General features: G+C 34.7%; 1 protein-coding gene across 11 annotated transcripts in view; it reads left to right on the forward strand.

Annotated features, from left to right (window-relative positions):
• Positions 1 to 20862, forward strand: part of pcdh15b (protocadherin-related 15b) — a 228945-nt gene that overhangs the window by 98242 nt on the left and 109841 nt on the right. For all 11 annotated transcript variants that reach the window (XR_009273731.1, XM_058794176.1, XM_058794175.1 and 8 more), the window contains 4 exons: positions 6464 to 6670; positions 9615 to 9749; positions 19143 to 19292; positions 20650 to 20843. Coding sequence is in view for 10 of the 11 variants with exons in the window: in XM_058794176.1 (XP_058650159.1) it covers positions 6464 to 6670; positions 9615 to 9749; positions 19143 to 19292; positions 20650 to 20843 (686 nt within the window). In the remaining variant the exon portion in view is untranslated. The remainder of the gene's footprint in view (positions 1 to 6463; positions 6671 to 9614; positions 9750 to 19142; positions 19293 to 20649; positions 20844 to 20862) is intronic.

Raw genomic sequence — 20862 nt, forward strand, 5'->3', positions numbered from 1 at the left:
AGAAAATCACCTTTAAAGTTGTCTAAATGAAGTTCTTAGCTATGCATATTACTGATCAAAAATTAAGTTTTGATATATTTACAGTAGGAAATTCACTAAATATCTTCATGGAACATGATCTTTACTTAATGTCCTAATGGTTTTTGGCATAAAATAAAAATGGATAATTTTGACCCATACAATGTATTTTTGGCTATTGCTAAAAATATACCCCAGCGACCTAAGACTGGTTTTGTGGTCCAGGATCACATATATACACGATATATAAACCCACTGAAAGGTTTTGAAATCACTTGTACCTGATCGAAAAATCCAGTCTTTCACTCTGCCTGTGAAATATTATAGATGATATTAATCATAATAAAATATAATTTGTTGTTACTACTGTAAATATATATTCAATTATTATTTGATCTTCTTCAATACTTTCAGAATCTTTACTTTTTAAAATGATTTTGTTTCTGTTTTCATATTTTAATGACAATATACTTATTGAACAAAAATGAATTCTTTTATTTTTCAAAATAAGCTGAAAATAGGACAAACTTTGCTAAAGTGATTTTTTTGAACAAGTATTAACTTAAAAATCATTATTTTAGCTTAAGTATTTGTATCAATACCGTGTGCCTTTTATCCCATGCTGGTGGGCCTTTTACCCCGTGTGTGGGGTAAAAGGCCCCTCTTGCCACCTTTGAATAAGGTTTTATTCATTCCATTCTATTTTTAAAGTTCCCACAACCAAACTGAAATGTTAGCTGGGTAGGATATATTCATGAATTGCTGTACACAAGATCAAATGATATCACAAGATATACTCCACTCTGTATCACACACTGCCAGGTACAGTAGTTTTGCCTCTGCAAATCAGTGTAAGATCAGCAACAGAGTAACTCTTAGTTTTTCCTAAGGGAATTTCAGTTGTAGCACCACACAGATAAAATCAGTCCTATTGTGACAACAGCATGTCAGCCTGCCAGTCAAGATCTCAGTTTCAAACCAAAAGCAGCGGGGCTGAGCCCCCATTTGAGTCCCCTCAGAATCCAATCACGTAGTCCGTATGCTGCAAGAATCCCAAAATGCATCCGTTTAAACATATCTGTCAGTTGGATTCTGTAATGCATCAGATATACAGTGGCCCCAAAGTATATGAACACTTAAGCCACACTTATAAATGCCATTGTGTTAGATCAAATGCAGAACTTCAGCAACATGCCATTTTTATGTTTAGTATGCATTAGACTGTCACTCAACAGTCTGTGTGGGCAGAACCTGGGCATTCACTAGACTGAGACTAGCGTTATTGACAGAAATATAATCTCTTTCTGTAGCTTTAATTATCTCTTCAATAATGCCTCGCAGTGAGCCAAGTATACATCACACCACCAAAATATTATACATCATTTCTTATTTCCATGCATTCCACAGAAATGCCTGCAAGGTTTCAATTTAAGCATGAGAGGTAATCTAGTTGATGCAATGAATTTCATATTCTGATGAGTTACGTGTTTATCACACTGGATGCTGCCTATTCATTCATATTTACAGTTCTGTCAAGTCTCGTTGACTCTCAGTCTGTCTTCCCTACCTTTCAATTACACTCTGAACTTGCCCTTCAGCCTAAATTGTAGCTGTGTAGAAATGCGTGCTGTTACTCAGATGGCTAAAGCTGATGATATAGTCACTCACATACTACAGCAGGACTGAATTCATCTGTACTTATACTTGAGTAAGGCAGCCTACAGCTTATGAACTTTTCTATAGTCTTTTACTATTTATATATTTGTCAACTGCAGCAAAACTGATAAAGTATTAGTTATGCACATCATTACAGATGAATTTCTCCACCAGCTTTTGAGTTATTGCTAAAATAAGCTCTGTGACCAAAAAAGTTCACAAATGAACACAGTTTTTATGAATTTTGAAGCCTACGGTAAATATCATCGTCAGAAGTCAAAAGCTAAATGTAGGATATCAACAAATTACACCACGGTCATGTGACTTCAACGTCTCCAGCATTAAGTTTCCGACAGCTCTCTCAGTCTTTAATTCAAAGACATTTTCCCTAAAAGTCTGAGTTAGAATAGTTTGCAAAACGTGATTATAAACACTATGAGCTATGCAACTATGAAAGCGGAGAGATTTTAAATGTCTTCAACAACCTCTGTAGTACTATTTAGCCACCTTTTTTAAGCCAAAACTATGAGGGTTTGACTGATGTATTTTATGTTGTACAATAAAACATGAAAATATCTTGAGCTTGTGTTTACCAGAGACTTTATTTCAGGCATTTAACCTCTCACCCACCCCCAAAATTTATTTTATTTTTTTAGAAAAACCTATTGAATTCCAGACAATTGAAACAGGAGTGCTTGTTTCCTGGTTTTTGTTTACAAAAACACACCGTCCCTTCAGAACTCGTCTGTTAATTTTTGTCTTGTCCATGCTGTAATTCTGGATCAGATTTCTTTGAGCAATTCTGTTTTTTTAGTTGCATTAATCACTCTTCTTAATACTTTCTTTGAATATATAGTTCAGTGCAAAATGTAATTTCAGACCAGACTGATAAAGCTTTCAATAATAATTAATTTAAAAACAAAACAAATCAATAGCATTGTTTACACCGACTATGCAAAAGATTTTTTTGGCATTTGTTTTAATTTCTTTAACTACACATAATATGAGCAAAGAGTCACTAAACAAGTCAGTAACTAAACTTGAATAACTTTCACAGTAAATAGAAGATGATTCATTAAAAAAGAATTGACTCATTTGTGTTTTAATTAGACCACACTGATCATACTGTTTGTTTTGTGCATTTACTATAGCAGTCTTGTGCTGACATCGAATACATATTGCAGGAAACACTGTCAGAGTATTTTAAGTATTGAATCTACTTTAGTAAGGTTTGCATATAATATACATATAAACAACATGCACATATACACATAAACAACATGTCAGTAACTAAACTGATTTTTAAACTTCCACTATTAATAAAAGCTTTGTCTTTGATTCATTAAAAAGAACTGCATGACTCAGAGTCATTTGTGTTGTAAGCACACTACACTAATTGTACTGTCTGTTTTGTTAAGTAGATTCAATAGCGATGCTGTGTCACTGTTTAATGAATATTGCAGGAAACATTGTCAAGGGTATTTTAGTGTGGTATTTAGTCAACTTCAGAAAGTGTGGAATATGCGTTATATGAACGAGTCAGTAACTAAACTGATTTAACTTTAACAGTTTATAAATCTGTATGTCTTTAATTAATTAAAAAGAGGTAACTTATAGAGTCATTTGTGTTGTAATCGGACTACACTATACTAGCAGTGTAAATTGTGCCTGAAAATGTTTAGTGCAGTATTCAGTCAACTTTATAAAGTGTGGAATTTTAACAGTACAAGAATTATTTTAGATCTGCTTGGAGCCATTAAACCGTGTACTTTTGAAAATCCACAACATTTTAATCCAAAAACCAAATTTTTTATTTTAATTTCATATAGGCAGGGCTGGAAATGGGGACGCGGGGACGGAGTCCGGGAGTGAATTTCGAGGGGGGACGGCGTTTCATTTCTATGTTTATTTGGAAATTAAAGTGATTTCTATATTTTATCCATTCAAAAGACTACGAAAGCGATCCCAGTTCTGCATATAAACGTAGCGCTGTGTTTATGGTCAGCTGCGCAATGCTGTCTTTTGCCATTTAATATCTGCAGACTGCAGCCAATAGAAATGCTTCTCTATCGCTGCGCGTGCTGCTCCTCACAGCACAGAGCGTGAAAGCAGACTGCAGTTGGTGTCATTCATTGTAACAAACAAAGTGTAGAGACGATGTAAATAATATATTAAGTGTGTAGAGAGCTTCATTCATTAAAATGGAAGTTTGTGAGATAGCGATGAACGGAGGGTAACAGCTTTTTAATGATTATAGAGAGTTTGCAAATGTGAAATTTAATTTATACAACAGTTTATACATTTTTGATTTTATACAAAAGTTAATATTAAGTGACTTACATTTTAGGACCACTGTCTATTTTGCTCTATTTCGTCAACAAAAATATATTTAAAAAACAAAGTTGCAGCTGAGCCTCTGCGCAAGCCTTTAACACAGCGCTGTTTCGTTTTTGAATGAATCTTTGCTTTTGAACAAATCTAGTGAGTCAATGATTCAATGATCCATTCATAAAGAGAGTCACTTGCTTCGTTCCTAAATGAATCAGCCGTTTGAACAAATCGATTGAATGAATGATTCAGTGACAAAGACAGTGATTTGATGCCACCTACTGGCAGTTTCTGTTTCATTTTTAAAGTATAAATTGAGTCATTTAATTCATTGAAATTTATATATTTAAAACATTAATCTCATAACATTGTTATTATGAGATGCATTAATGCCACCTCTGAGTCTTGTCAAAAATTTCTTAAATTCTGTAAATATTCCTTAATGCCACATTTGTGCTCTTCTGTGCCATGCAAAGATGAATTGTTGATGCTGATTTCATTTGACTGGAAACTTATTCTTCCTGATTGTTATATCTTATTATTTTAATTGAATTTATTGTGTAGTTACAATTTTTGATAAAAAAAATTTTTTGGCACAAAAGATGACATACATTTAATAAAGTTAGAAAAATGGCATTACAAAGTTTTAAAAAATAAATAAATAAAACTTCAAGGAGTCAAATAACAATAGGAAGGTTAATTTCTGGGTCATTCCTGGGATTCGTAATATTTCAGTCCCCAGAGTTTCTAAAGTGGTGGTTCACCAAAATGAATTGTTAGAAGCTGTTCACAAAACTTTGGGATGCCCATTATAATTAATAAAAATAATTATTGCATTTTAATATTTTTAGCATAAAATAATGTCTTATATCTATCTTGAACCAAGCATTTTGTAATGTCCCTGAGTTTGTACAAAATGTGCATAGTGTCTGTGATTTTTGGCAACAATGTAAGCATTTACTTGTGTTCCTTTCTTGTAAAAAATATTTTTCTAAAAAAATGCAAAATATTTGCTAAAAAAAAAACAGACTGTAAAGTTATGTCTCTCAGTCTGAACTCAACCCTGTCACACTAACCATTCTTCGCCCATAATAATTTAGTCTCCACTCATATGTGACTTCATCCAGGTCTCTTTAATAGTGGTGCAGAAAATGGTTAGTGCAATCATGCTTTTTATTCATATTTTTGAGGCATGTTATAGTCAGGGAGGGTACTGTCAAGCTTAACAACTCAACCCTGTCATATAAAATTAAGATGGAAAATTATTACTTTTACAACATTTTATTTTCATTCATAAGTATATACAATGTGTTTATTTTATTGCTGCCATATATGGTCTACTCTCCTACACTACATGAGCAGTAGTGGCCACAACCCGTCACACTCAACCCCATCACAAATATATGTATTTCTCATTGTTACAGGGTTGAGTTATTTGCTTAATTTATTAATAATTTTAATGAATGGTTTCAGTAAATATATATACTCCAAAATCATGACAACTCATATTTTTGTTTTAAATAGAAGTTTTGACATAATATGTCGACTTAAACATGGACAAGCATCATACATCAGAAATTGTGCCCACATTTGCAGCAGAAAGAAAAAAAAGCTGGAAAAAACTCAAATTGATAAAAGGTCTTTAATGCCTGAGGTGGGAAAATATGATATTCTGAATATGATATATTAAAATGTGATGAATATTTTTGGAAGTTTGATATGTGCCTAATGATGTGGGGTATTTAGAAGTTGAATCACATGTAGTTGAAAAACATGTATATTCCAAGTTGAAATGTTACGAATCCCAGGAATTACCCTCCTGTCATTGATCAGGAGGTCTGTTCCTATTTTTATTTATTTATTTATTCATTTTAAGTAGGAGCACTAGTGCTCCTGAAAAGAAATGTAAGCATAGAGTCCTCAAGAATGTAATATTAAAAACTAACTGCAAACGTTTATCCAACGTAATATGTACAAATTCACACACAACTCATCTTTAATTTGGCCTGAATTGCAGGTGCTTGTCTAAACTTGAAAGTTTAGAGAAAATATTAAATACGTTGAAAAATGTTATTATAACCCCCAAGCTAGAGTCCCCCAGTGAATTCTGGCCATTTCCACCACTGCATATAGGTGAAAGTCTTGTAAGTGAATGCCGCTGGTTAGGCAGGAATTTGAGCAATGGTTCCTCCACTAAATATTCAGGCGCTCGGAGCACTTGGGTGCAGGCCAGACTCTTAGAGAATTAAGTTTGGGAATGACCTGAATTAATCAGCCATGGTCTTTATTTAATTTAGAGGGGCAAGTCTGTAGATAGTGTTAAGCCCTCGTATGCCCATAGAGGCTAATCACATTGCCCTTCTTATATGTGCAGCATGCCATAATCCAAAAAAGCTGCGTTTCACACCAGTATCCCATCTTAGAGTCAGAATCTCTCAACTCATGGCAATCTTTTCTCTAGGCAGAGCAGGATAATGGACACCCTCTCCCGGCGTTCGCTAATCTCCACATTGAGGTGCTTGATGAGAACAATCAGGCGCCGTATTTCCAGGTGGCCACTTATCATGGATTCATCTCGGAGTCTGCTCCGCTGGGCACAACTATCTCGAGCAGTGCCAATCTCTCCACCCCCCTCACCATTATCGCCCTGGATAACGACATCGAGGAGGTGAGGAGTCTCTCTTTCTGTGCTCGTGCTCAGACGGCAATCATTTCCACATGTCCTGAGGGATAAGTGTGTGTCTGTGTATGTATAGAAATGTTCCTCTGAAGTTAACCAAAGCTCCTGCTCTATGGAGCATTTAGAAAAGCAAATTAAATTTGAAAACAGCATCAGAGATATGGTCTCGGAGGCTCGCACTTAGAGACTTATTGGGGAGGCGCTAATGTTCTCCTGAGTGTTCTCTCTTTGCAATTATCACTGCTTTATAGATGGAAAAGACAAAGTACTTAGTACATAGCGGACTCTGACTAACATCTCCTACTTTAAAGGGACAGTGCAGCCAAAAATAAAATAAAAAATCTATCATTTTGTCACCCTCAGGTAGTTTTAAATAAGTGGAACACCAAAGAAGATATTTTGAAGAATGTTCATGCTGCTCTTTTCCATGTTTATTTTAATTATTTACAAAGTTTTTAATGCTTAATATTTATTTGTGTATTTATTTATGGAAAACTACTTTCAACTTCAGCCAAGTTTTCAACTTGGATAAAAATGATATATTTTTCTTGAACACCAAATTAATGCTTTCTGAAGGATCATGTGACATGAAGTAACAGCTGCTGAAAATTCAATCACAGAAGAAGAAGAAGATAAAAAAAACATAATTATTCAAAAAGTAGCAGTGTGGACATTTTGTAAAATATATTCTTTTATGTTTCAGGAAAGAAATAGTCATACAGGTTTGGAATGACATAAGGCTGAGTAAACAACATTAGAATTTTCATTTATGGGTGAACTATCTCTTTAATCCCATAAGTTTTAGAGATGGAAAACACTCTAATGTCAAGCATATGTTTTGTCTCCCATGTAAAGCTGAACACCGGTGATGTGCCTGTAGGTATTAATGAAATTAGCAAGAGACGTGTGAAGTGAAAAGCCCTTGTATGCCTTCTTTCTCTTCGCTCCTTTTTGCTGTGCTGTGTTTTTGTATCGTTCAATTTACTTAATGCTTTGCATGATTACTGCTTTGCGTCTTGTTTATTGATTTTCATTTACATTTTGGGCAGACTGGCAATTGATCTAATGTATCTCATTAATAAATTGGTAAATTTGGAGGACTGGGTTGGAGCATAATGAGGAATTGTTAGTGGAGTTGCAAACGACATGAGTGTTTATTTGTGTGCTAATAAGTGTACTTGCAAAAATATATATTTTATATTTATGCTCATTTAATGTTTAATATTTATATTATCAGATAGTCCTGCCTTAAATGTTTACACTGTTAATGAACTGGTCAGGATGATAGCATCAAATTTGACATTATTTTGATGTAAAATTACATATAAAGTGATGTTAATCCACTTACAGTTATTTTCACTATTTATGGTAAGGTAACGTATTAACAGGTTTTTACTGTGGCATTTTTATTATTGAATTTTTTTATTTCTTATTATTGTATTTTTTTACAGTATAGCATTGCATAAGCCTTGTTACATAAATTCATGTAAATGTAAAGTAATACAAATGCAAACATATTTTCTTTAGATGACATAGTTTATTGTGTTTACCATATACAATGGTGAAATCACTAATTCCTTTTTAAATTCAATTCAAATGGGATGTTTTACAAAAGGAAACTGCTTAAGTTAATTAGAAGTACTGCTGTACCTTTAATGAAATATATTTGCTACATATTATTTGTGTTTCCTTAAATAAGGAAATGCATTGAAATTTTTTTGCAATTAATACTCACAGAAAAAAATAAAAATAAAAATAAAAATAATAATATATATATATATATATATATATATATATATATATATATGTGTGCTGTGTGCTTTTCAAGAGCTCAGCAGCAGTGTCTGCATCCGCATAATGCACAGTGTGGCATGAAAAATGTATGTACTGCAAGGGCATAATGGCTGATTTAATAGTCTCCATAGGTTGTAGCACTGGGGGAATTTCAGCTGCTAGAAACTGCAAACAGCTCCTATAGATAATGGTTGGTGGGAATGAAGGCACCAAATGAAATTCCAGCATTTCCAGCGTTCCAGGCCATTTCTAAAGTGATTACTGTTGTTCTCACACATTCATAACTGTTTAAAACAATAAGAAAAAATACATTTATTTTTACTGCATTTTTTTTTTTTTCACAGTGCATTTATGATTCAGCAAATAGGCAGTTTGTGTATTTATTAAAAGACAATAAAAATGTTACAAATGTGTTTTTTTTATTATTTGTTTTTTTTTGGAAGAAAAGTCTCTTATGCTCACTAAAGCACTTTTTTGATGGAAGAAAAAACTGTATATTTTGAAATATTATTACAAACAAAAGTAACTATTTGAACTATCTGACTATTCAGCTTTGCATCACTGGAATAAATTACATTTAAAATATATTCAAATAGAAAACAGTTATTTTAAAGTGAAATAATATTTAACAATATTACTGTTTTACTGTATTTTTGATCATAGCATAAGAGGCTTTCAAAAACATTAGAAAAATATGTATTATTCCAAACTTTACATGATAATATTATGTTTATTATGCTGATACAACACTTTTAACTTCTCAAATGCTTTATTTTTGCAGATTTCATGAGTAAGAAAGTGCATTTTCAGCTGCTAGCTGAGTCTTGTAATGCTGTTGCACTTGTATAATCTCTTTAGATATTTATGTTCCTAATTAATTTATTTTGATATATCAGATATCAGTGTTTTAAACTTCAGAAGTCGGTGCTTCTGAAATTTCTTTTAGAAGGTTTTGGGTGGTTTATCTCTCTTTTAACTGGAGTTCTCCCTTTTACAGTGTGTTTCTCTCATGCACTGGGTTTTATGAGTGTTTTCCCCCATCCTTAGCAATTTGTATAGTCATTTTCCCAGCATGCTCTATCTTCTGATGTCTCTGCCTTCTGACACGGGAACCTACGGTGATTTATTTGCACTGCAGATGAAAGATCCCATGGTGCGCATCTCTCTGGACAACTACAACAGCATCTTTGCAGTGACGCCCAGTGGGATCGCACGCTACCTGACACTACTGAGGCCCGTGGACCATGAAGAACAGCCGAGTTATGCCTTCACGGTAAGGGCTCCGTGCCACCTTTCCTTGACAAGCCTGCTTAGCTCTGTCTCTGTCGCTGGGGCTTGCAGCTTTCATGTGAAGGACTTTGTCTAAACTCGCTTCTCCACACACTACTCGATTTTTCACTCTGGGGTTATTTTTAAAACTGCACACTGCACCAGAGGAATTCTGATCAAGTGCAAGTCATGCCGTCATATAGATTCTCTATGCAAGTGGTTCTAGTTAAGGACGTGATGTGGGTCAATGACAAATCACCAAGATATATCTCCAAGATATATATATATTTTTTAAATCTAGTTGAAAGCACATGTACCAAGTTCTTAGAGATGTAGTCATTGTATTTATAAGGTTTTGGAAATAATTTATACTAATTTAGACCATTATCAAAAAAGTTGGAATTTAATGAAAGTAAAAAGCATTGAATTACACCTGGAATATATGTCATGATCATTATTTCCTGTAAAATATTTTTTAAAAGTATTTCTAAAGTAATTTTTTTAAAAATATTATTATGCATATTATTATCATAACATTTTACACCCCAAATTGATCTTGTCTTCTCCAAAATGTTAAATGAGGACAGTTGTATATGACATTTTGCACTTTTTTCTTCACCCAGAAACAAAGAAAGAAAGAAAGAGAATGTATTATTTATTTATTTATTCATTCATTTATTTATTTATTTATCTTGGAAAATAATCTATATTTTAATAGCTGCTTTGCAGCAATAAAATACGCAATACTGAATATGTGGCCTTCTAACATTTTCGCACATGAAAATAGTTTTGTTTATTAAATGAGAATGAGGACTATTTATATGATGTTTTGAGGCATATCGATGTACCCATAATTTATCAAAGAGACTGTAATTAACAACAGCATAAATAAATAAATACATAAAAAGACATAAAAAAGACAAATATACATAAATCATGGCTTTTGAGGAGGCAACTTTCTTCCATTGTTGTATTGATTTATTGAAAGCCATGTTTATATTCCAGCAAAAAATCTATTCAGGAAAAACTTGACAATATAGTTTGCAATAATATAAGTTAGAGCTGTTATGTAAACAGGTAATGCGCTGCATTTGTTCAATCAGTGACACTGATGCCACAGATATTCAAATAAGAACGTTAACCCGGGGTTTAGGAATTTACAGTGTGAATTGTCAGCATCTGAATACCCAAGTTTAACTGTTAACCTGGGTAAATTGAGCAATATATAGCATGAAACAAGATAACCCATGATTGACCCAGGTTTAAATATTTTAGAAAACAGTTATTTTAAAGTGAAATAATATTTCACAATATTACTGTTTTACTGTATTTTTGATCATAGCATAAGAGACTTTCAAAAACATTAGAAAAATATGTATTATTCCAAACTTTACATGATAATATTATGTTTACCTCAGTGCTGATACAACACTTTTAACATCTCAAATGCTTTATTTTTGCAGATTTCATGAGTAAGAAAGTGCATTTTCAGCTGCTAGCTGAGTCTTGTAATGCTGTTGCACTTGTATAATCTCTTTAGATATTTATAATATAAAAAGTGTGGAAATCCATAAAGACAAATAATGTGAAATATAAAGTGTTGGTATTTTAGTTAGTTGCCATGCTGGATAGCACAGCGCCGTATCAGGTCACATGGACAATGCAGATCTCTGCAGTCGTGCCATCAGTAATTCTCTCAGGGTCCTACTATGCAATTCACACAAAAGCACCATATTTCTCTGCCTATCAAACTGTACAATAGAGATATGCAGATCTCAATTTGGTGACTTGTAGGTGGTTGCTGTTTTCTCCACATTTTTTCTTGGTGGTGAATGGATTTGAATTAACGCTGAGCACGTCCGTGGTTATTTTAGTCTCTGACATATATTACAGTGATACAGTGGAGTGTATTATAGTGCTGTCGGCCTGTTAATGAGAGAGAACAATGGTATTTTTAGGACGGGGGAAATTATGGAAGTATGGGTCATACTATTATGACAAAGAATACACAATTGCATCTCCCTGGTTAATGGAAACACGTTTGCTGCAATTGTACGTTTTGGCACACTTGCTTGTTAATACATGCTTAACATTTTTAGCAGCATTTTCTACAAAGCCAGAATATGCAATATATTTGTAAAAGGATTTTCTGAGCGACTGGTCAGATTGGTTTTTGGTGGAAGTTAGTGAAGTGGCTGACTTACCTATAGGATAATACTAAACTATAGGATAATCCGTTACATTAATTATACCTTATAATAATACGATTAAAAGATATTCATTGTTATACATTTAAAGAGTCTAATACATTATAACATTAACATTATTATTTTAATATTTATATATAATTTATTTATTTTTTATTTTTATTTTTTGTGTACAAATTTATTTAATGCTTATTGCTAGAAATTATAGCAAATTCATACAATACAATGTCAAGTTTTTTTTAAATCAAAAATCAAATCTAATAAAAATCAGTGAAAATATTTTAATGTTACAAAAGATTTCTATTTTGTATCTATCTGGCTGTCTATCTAATCATGTTTTTCTGACAGTAGTAGTTGTTAAGCTTCCTTCTCAGCTGCATATATACATGAAATAACTTATGCAGTAATGGTGTCTTTCAGTAATGCAGCTCACTTACTCTTACTGGAGGTGCACGTCCTTGAATTTGTTTTTAAGCAGAAGGGACCGACATGAAGGACTCCACCTAAGCGGCACCCTGGTGCTAACTGAGATGTCTGAGCTGTCTAGTTTGACGTGCCTAACTTTGCACATGTGATAAGCTCAGCTTTTGAAGCACCTCGCTGAGATGATGTCATGACTCTAGGATTGATTTCCCTCGTAAAATTGGGTAACACTGTCTCTGTGGCAACAACAGTTTCTAATTTCACCATTATTTGTTGAAGTACAGTGTGCTCTAAATACGTCCTAATTTGCTGTTTGTTGATGTCACAACTTCTAAATTAGCTAGTTTCAGCCAAAACATTGTCAGACTTGAGGCAAAATGATGCCTCGGTGTTATATTTGCCCATCCAGATGTTTTTTTTTTATTGTTTTTTTTTTATTATTATTATTGCAGGACCTTCAGCTTCTTTGTTAGAATGATACTGTGAAGAGGAGACAGAGAATTGTGAGGAGAGACGAGTGGGATCGCATAATTGCATTCCCCATGCCAGATGCAAACTTGCATCTACCACATGAACGCCACATCTCCGACATGTCAAGTGCACAGGCTCTACCTGACAGATATCACTGAAATAGGTGTCATGAGGAATCATGTCTGTCTCTGTGACAGACTCACAGCAAACAACAGTGAGGGGAGCAGCCCAAACTTCTTTTTAGCCAATCTGAACACACTATGAATTATTTGGGTTTGTTACTGTAACATCGTATTGAATGATATGTATTTGGAGGTTGTGTTGTTGAGGGATGGACGAGGCCTAATTTGGTAGTTAAAGGTGTGGTCGCACTAGATTTTACAGGAATGGTTCACCCATGAATTAAAATAGGTTTTATTATTTGGTTTATTATCTATGAAGAGCCATCTTCAAGGGTCTATCAACCCTGGCTGCCTGATTCCCAGATGAACAGATTCTAGGTTTAAGGTCTTCTCTTAGGGATAAAAAGAAGTTTGAAATACTTTTGCAGTGTAACAGTGCATACTGTTGGCGAACAATATTACTTTCAATTAGAAATACTACTTCAGTTTCTACTATTAATAATTTCTCCAGTGTGTTCATGGTTTTACAAACTTTGTTTTGGCCTGATTTTGTTCAAAATTACACAGAGTCACATCAGTTTTGATGAAAGATTTTGCTTGAAGTATATTGGGGCCTTTAACAGAGCTAAATAATTCCAGCCCAGTTTAGATCAAGTTTGGTAGGTTCAGAATGCTCATTCTCTATCAACTCAGGATTTGATCCAGACTTTACGATTAACTCTAGAGCATGTGCATCTGAAAGTGTGACTTCTGCAGCAAGCAGCCAATCACACGAAACATGGAGTGCATCAGTTTGATTCACTTTTCGTGAGAGAATTGCCATGAATATTAAGAGATTTGCTTGAATTTAAATATATTGACAAGGCAGAAAAAAACAAACAAAAAAAACAGCTGCTGCCATAAAAGCAGCTGAAAGAAAATATCCGACTTTATTAATGTAAGTGAATGAACTGAATTTATTTCATGAATAATATTTATAGGCTCACAAAAAAAACTAAAGGAAAACATGTTAGTCTAGCAATTTAAAAATATATATATTCTAAAGCAGAGGTCCCCAACCACCGGGTCGCAACCCACTACCGGGCCGTGGAAGAATTGCTACCGGGTCGCAAGAATATTCTGGGAATATGTTTAGCCTATATATGATCATGTGACACTGTTATTTATAGCGCGTTAATGATTATTCTAATTATTCAGTATTTCCGTTGTATGCGATTTATATGGAGTAGCAATTTGACAATTTCATGTTAAATTAGTAGATGACAGATTACTCTGATCTGTCATATAGTCTATATTAGAGGTTAAACGGAGCGTTGATCCGTGATTTGTACAGACCAGACCCCACTGTTCGGCACGCATGTTATTTTGAGATTAATTTACACGTTAAAGCAATTTTAAACCACAAGAAGAAGAAATGAAAGAGAACTCAATTCGTTACTCGGGCACTGTTTTCACACACAGCCAAAGCACGCAAAAGCATAGAGACGTGTTTCAGACAGCACGGAAACACCGAGATGATTCCTCTTTCGCGTCTCCCTGCATTTAAGATACATAGGCTACACATAAGATTATGTCAAAAATCCTTCATGGTGCTTTAAATATATATTTTTTTTGTTTCTTGCTTATCTGAAAATTCATCCGATCTGTGACTCAAAAACAATTCCACACAGAACCCAAAAATGCACTGGACAAAATTATTGGCACCCTTAACTTAATATTTGGTAGCACCCCCTTTGGAAAAAATAACTGAAATCAATCGCTTCCTGTAACCATGAATGAGTTTCTTACACCTCTCTACTGGAATTTTGGACCACTCTTCTTTTGCAAACTGCTCCAGGTCATTCAGATTTGAAGGATGCCTTCTCCCAACTGCTGTTTTGAGATCTCTCCATGGGATTCAGATCTGGACTCATTGCTGGCCATTTCAAAACTCTCCAGCGCTTTGTTTGAAACCATTTCTGAGTGCTTTTTGAAGTGTGTTTCGGGTCATTGTCCTGCTGGAAGACCCATGACCTCTGGTAGAGACGCAGCTTTCTGACACTGGCCACTATGTTGTGCCCCAAAATTCTTTGGTAATCATCATATTTCATGATACCGTTCACACAGTCAAGGCATCCAGTGCCAGAAGCAGCAAAGCAACCCCAAAACATTTTTGATCCTCTACCATGTTTGACTGTAGGGACTGTGTTCTTTTCTTTGAAGGCCTCATTTCTTTTTCTGTAAACAGTGCCATGATGTCCTTTACCAAAAAGCTCTACTTTTGTCTCATCTGTCCACAGTACGTTCTCCCAGAAGGATTGTGGTTTTGTCCCATAAGTTTTGGCAAACTCCAGTCTTACTTTTTTATGCCTTTGTGTCAGCAGTGGTGTCCTCCTGGGTTTCCTACCATAGCGTCCCTTTTCATTCAGATGGCGACGGATAGTGCGAGTTGACACTGTTGTACCCTGTGTCTGCAGATCAGCTTAAATTTGTTTGGAAGTTAATCAGGATTCTTTATCCACCATTCGAACAATCCTTCGCTGTAATTTTTCATTAATTTTGCGGGGGTTAGCTACAGTGCCATGGGCTGTAAACCTCTTGATGATATTGCGCATAGTGGACACAAGAACATTAAGATCTCTGGAGATGGACATGTAACCTTGAGATTGTCCATGTTTTTCCACAATTTTTTTTTCTCTCAAATCCAGAGACAACTATTTACACCTCTTTCTTTTCTTACATATATATGTACACACAAAAATAATTTTGCTTTCACTATGAATTGCTTTAAATTGAAATAAGAGATACAGTGGGAGTGACTTTATTTACATCAGATATATGTATGTCGCATGGCTCAAAGCTTATTGGGCCAGTTTCTTTTCTTTTTTTTTTTTTTGTTGTGATCTCTAAACAGAATTAAACCAATCCATCACCCCCTCCCCCCATTGGCTTCCTGAAATAGGCCACAGTAGTTTGTTGTTGTTGCTATGTCTGCTGCATTTGTGTTTCAACTGTGAAACAACAGCCTTGTGGACAAACAAATGAGTACAGAGTATGTGCAAATAGAAAATTGCATAGGGAATGCATTGTACGCATGCCCTAGAATACACATAAAAACCAAAGTATGCTCTGGGCTTATCACTAGACATTTCTCACCATGCTTTCATGCTGAAAAGACCTTTGTGCCCGATTCTATAGGAGTGTGTAATTACGGTATGAGAACACTAAATTGTGGCGGGCACTGGGAATGAATGCTGATTCACAGTCAGACGTGCTTCGCAGGCGGCTCGTGGGACATGGGCTGCACGACTTAACATTCACTGCACTGCACCTCACGCCCGCTGAGTGCCGATTCATTCAGAAACTGAAACCAGCTGGTCTCATCTAAGGGAACAGAGGAGTTCGGGTCCCAATGGTGATGTTACTGTGCCGTGTTAGGCTAGCGTGTCACATACAAATGGCTGCTTAGAGATGCCATTATCTGTTTTGCGACAAGATGAACTTTGTTTGCTGGAGCAGTGGAATATCAAGTATTTAATTTGTCCTGTCTTTGTAGCCGATAAACATTGTTTTCGCTCATTTAAATGAGTCTGTTGGGCCACGTTGTTATACCCACAATGCGGTTAATTTGAAGGAAATTGTTCTCTGAAATAACACAGAGGAAAGTATTGCGCTTGCATCTGATTTTTTGAGATTCTACATTTATTGAGTAGCGTTTCAAGGATAACCACGTGGACTAGCTGGTATTGGTAACTACTGTCATAAAAATAATAATCAATTAAAAATGAACATTATATTATATTTTGCAAAGAAAATGCGCAAAACTAGCTGCTATGATGCAAATTTGTTAGCATGCTGTCATGGATTCTAAGTTCTGTGAGCTTTGTGTGGCTATGTGGTTGCTAGAGTGTTGTTAGATGGTGGTTATTGCCATAGTAGACTTCATTGTTTTTTTTACACTTTTGTCTTTCAAAGTATGCTTAATTTGATAGCAAACTAGAAAGTCAGGCATAAAATGAAAGTGTCGGACTAGAAAGTCTGCTGACAAACTAGAAAGTTGCATCCTTGTCCAGTGTCTGCACTATTTCTCTCCAGAATTTACGGATGATGAAAACAACAACAACAACAACAAAAGTGTCAAGTAGCTTGCGCCTATTGTTTTTCTGTCTCTCCTGTATCTTCTCCGACTGTGAAACAACAGCCCGAGTGAGTGTTCAAAACATGAATTTTCAAACTTATACATACCCAACATGAATATAAACCTATACACTATTCAATAGTTATTCAAAATGCATGCACAATGAGTGATTTGGTTATGATAGTCAAATGTGTGGGTTACATACATAATATGGAGCTATGCATAGAAATGATTAGTTGCTCATAATTCCTTTTAGCATAATTTAGGTGCATATATACATGTGAAGGCAGATTCTGTACCATTCTGTGAATGTGAGAAAGTGTTCTGTGAGGAACAAAGAGGTTAAAAGGTCTCATAAGGAATCTCAGTCTGGTTCTTGTCCTCTAGGTGGGGGGAAGTCAATCTGAGAAAGTCTTTTGCTCATGATTTCTATCATGGATTTAAATGTGATGTTCATGCTCTGCATCACTTTGAGCATTAATCTTGGTTACTTGCATCAAATTCTGAGTTGGAATTGTCAGTAAGTATTCTTTTGTTTTAATGCTGTGAGAATGCTCAAAGCTGCTAGTTGGTGGCGCCAGGGTATCGTGGACAGATTTATGACATTGTCTGGTTATCCTGGGCCTCTTTGTGGAATTTGGCTCTTTGGGTGGTTCCAACCATGTTCTGATCGAATCTTAAATTGTCTGATTCTCTCTGATACCCTACACTAACCTTACCAAAGGCCACACATTAAACAACTGGTTGACCAGTAAATTGCCAAAGTTGATATTTTCAGGCAATATTTGCAATTTTTAATTAATCGCATCATCAGCCGATAATTTTCTGTTTCACAGATAAGCATCGTGAGTGGGGCTTTTATTTTAAAAGTGTTGGGAGCCAAGCACATGAGCACCTATTCTCCATCTTCATTAGTTTACTGTCTTTGTTTAACAGTTCTGTCTAATAATTGAATAGCAAGTGCTATACTTTATTCATATACTGTCTGCATTTAGCAAATATGCATTTTAAGTAAATCTTAACTAAATTTATAAAGAAAAAAACATTTAATGCCACAAATCTCGCAAACTTCTGCTTGTCCAGCTGTTTTCCGCTATATCATATTTGCTATGTACTTTATGTAAAATAAACATTACCTGGTCTTTTCGAAATTGTATTTACCAGTCCAAACATTATTGAGTGTACTGTTGGTTACATTATTTACTTTCTTTTTATCTGTGTTTTTTTTTTTTTCTTCTTAATTTTTTTGGGAAAAATTATTATAATAGATTACAGAATCCTATTTGGAGTATACATTTGTTTATTTTACAAATTTACTTATTTATTTTTATCAGCTTCAGATTTTTGTTTCAAAAATGATTCATTTCCAAATTATTTATTTCAAATTTCTTTAGCGCATATTATGTAACATGAATTTAAATTTGACTGCAGAAATTCTGAATGTGTTATTTAAATGAAATTGTGTGATTATATAGGCCTTTATCACCTTTGTATCTGCATTGCCATCACAAAATTCATATCCAACCATCAGTTATTAACATGTTTTCATTGGTGTTGTCTTTTTTTCATGATATTTGACTTGACTACCTCCTTCTGTGCTTGAGCTTCAGCTCTTTTATTCCATGTGGAGGTTGACAGAAACACTTCGCCCTTCTCACAGTGCAGTCCACAACCTCTCTGTGATATCCCATTAGTCTAGTTGACAGCTAGTGAGGCTGTTGGGAGTACCGCCAATGGACTGTTCTCTCTACGCAGGAGCATTCATTTGAATAATTTGGCTAGGCTTCTGCTATCACAATAAGCAAAGGGAAAATGCACGAGGCTATCTGCCTTTTATATCACTGTATCTGTGTACTGATAGGTAGTTATCAGCAATTTTCAAATTTTGCTTTTAGCTTTCCTTTTCTAAATTGGCTGATTTGGCAGTGATTTATCTGTGCACAATGTGTAATTTTGAAATTAAGAACCAAATGTGATTCTTCTCACTGCGCTAAGTGTGTTTTGATATTAACACGTTTAATATCACAGTTTTGATATTAACATTACTTCTTCTGTAGATGACTGCTTCAGATGGAGTTCAGGAGAGCTCTCCAGTCACTGTTAATATCACTGTGATTGACGCCAATGACAACACGCCTACCTTCCCCAACGTCTCCTACAGTGTGAATGTTTACACAGATATGCCGCCTGGAGACACAATCTTACAGGTAATCAATAAGATACTCTTTCACTGCAATAAAATCATATCTTTATCTGCAATTTGTCTGGGGTTCCAAGAAAGACATCGAAGCATCCTTGAAAAAAAATTGTGAATTTACTTAAAGCCTTATTGTCTGACGATATATTTTAATTTGCACTTTTTATACTTTATATAGTAGAAAATACAGCCAAAAAATACACTATGGATATATTCTCTGAAAATAGGTATTTTATACAATTTCGCTTCTCGAATACATTGACCTTGTTTTAGAAATGTTTAGATGTCTTTCCTGGAAAACAAGGCAAAATCGTTTGTGAAGAGATTTTCACCATTAATCCACTCATTTGAATTAATAGCTGTAGTTCCCACATTTACGAGGGGCTTATTGCTGCAATAATTGCTCAGATCTCTGTTTAATCTTTGTCTTAATGGGAATTTTTTTTTTTGGAAATGTGTGCATAACTGATTCCTTTGCAATCAGAACATGAGCAGAGCGCAGATTTGCTCTGACATGCTGAAAAATTGACCCTAGAAGTCAAAATTAAAAAGTGCAAGTTGTATCATGTAAAAGGTTAACTGCTACATTGTATGCTGGTAGTTGTCACTTCATAAAGGTTCTGAAATAAATCCTTTTCTCCCTGTCTGTAGAATCAGTGAATCGGAAAGAGCTGTGCTACATTATATAATTGTTATAAATGATTATTAAAATATAATTTTAATTAAAATAAAAATGTAATAATAATAGTAATAATTGTTGTTATTATTATTATTATATACAAAGTTAATAGTAATTAATTTAATAATCAAAAATATGTATAGGATTTTTGATAAAATTATTTGATTTTTAAAGGATTTCAATTGAAGTCTTGTATATTTTAGATTGCAGTTCATATCAAGTTTTGCAATTTTATTATTATTTTTATTATTACTACTACTTGAAGTACTGTCTTAAGTACTTTTGCGTGAAGATTAAAGGGGTCATCGGATGCAAAATTCACTTTTACATGTTGTTTGAACATAAATGTGTGTTGGCAGTGTGTGTATACAACTACCCTATAATGATAAAAATCCACCCAGTGTAATATGAAATAAAAATGAAAATGATTGATGTAAATTCACTAAAGAGTTGCTTAAGCACACACACACACAAAGTCTCTTTATTGACTAATTACCCATAATCCAGTGTAGCCAGTTGCTGAATGTGCTGAAATCTTTTAAGTGAATCTGGCAAACATGACCCGGGCATGTACTTGGCAGGTTTCATGACTCAGCCTGGTCCAAAGATGAAGCTTGGACAGTGATAAACGTGAATAAGCACCTTTGCAGGTCCTTTCTGAAGTAACGGCTCCAATTTATTTTTTTAGCTGACAGCAGTGGACGCTGATGAGGGTCCCAACGGGTTGGTGAGCTACAAAATCTTGGCAGGGGATCAGGGACACTTCACCATCAATGACTACACAGGAATGATCACCGTGCTACCCGGTGTCAACCTGACCGTGGGCCGCTCCTACGCCCTCACCGTTAGGGCCTCCGACACCAGCCCTGTGTCCCAGAGAAGGTAAATCAACTGAAAACCC

This window comes from Onychostoma macrolepis, chromosome 12 (assembly GCF_012432095.1).
Source record: "Onychostoma macrolepis isolate SWU-2019 chromosome 12, ASM1243209v1, whole genome shotgun sequence".
Taxonomy (NCBI): Eukaryota; Metazoa; Chordata; class Actinopteri; order Cypriniformes; family Cyprinidae; genus Onychostoma; species Onychostoma macrolepis.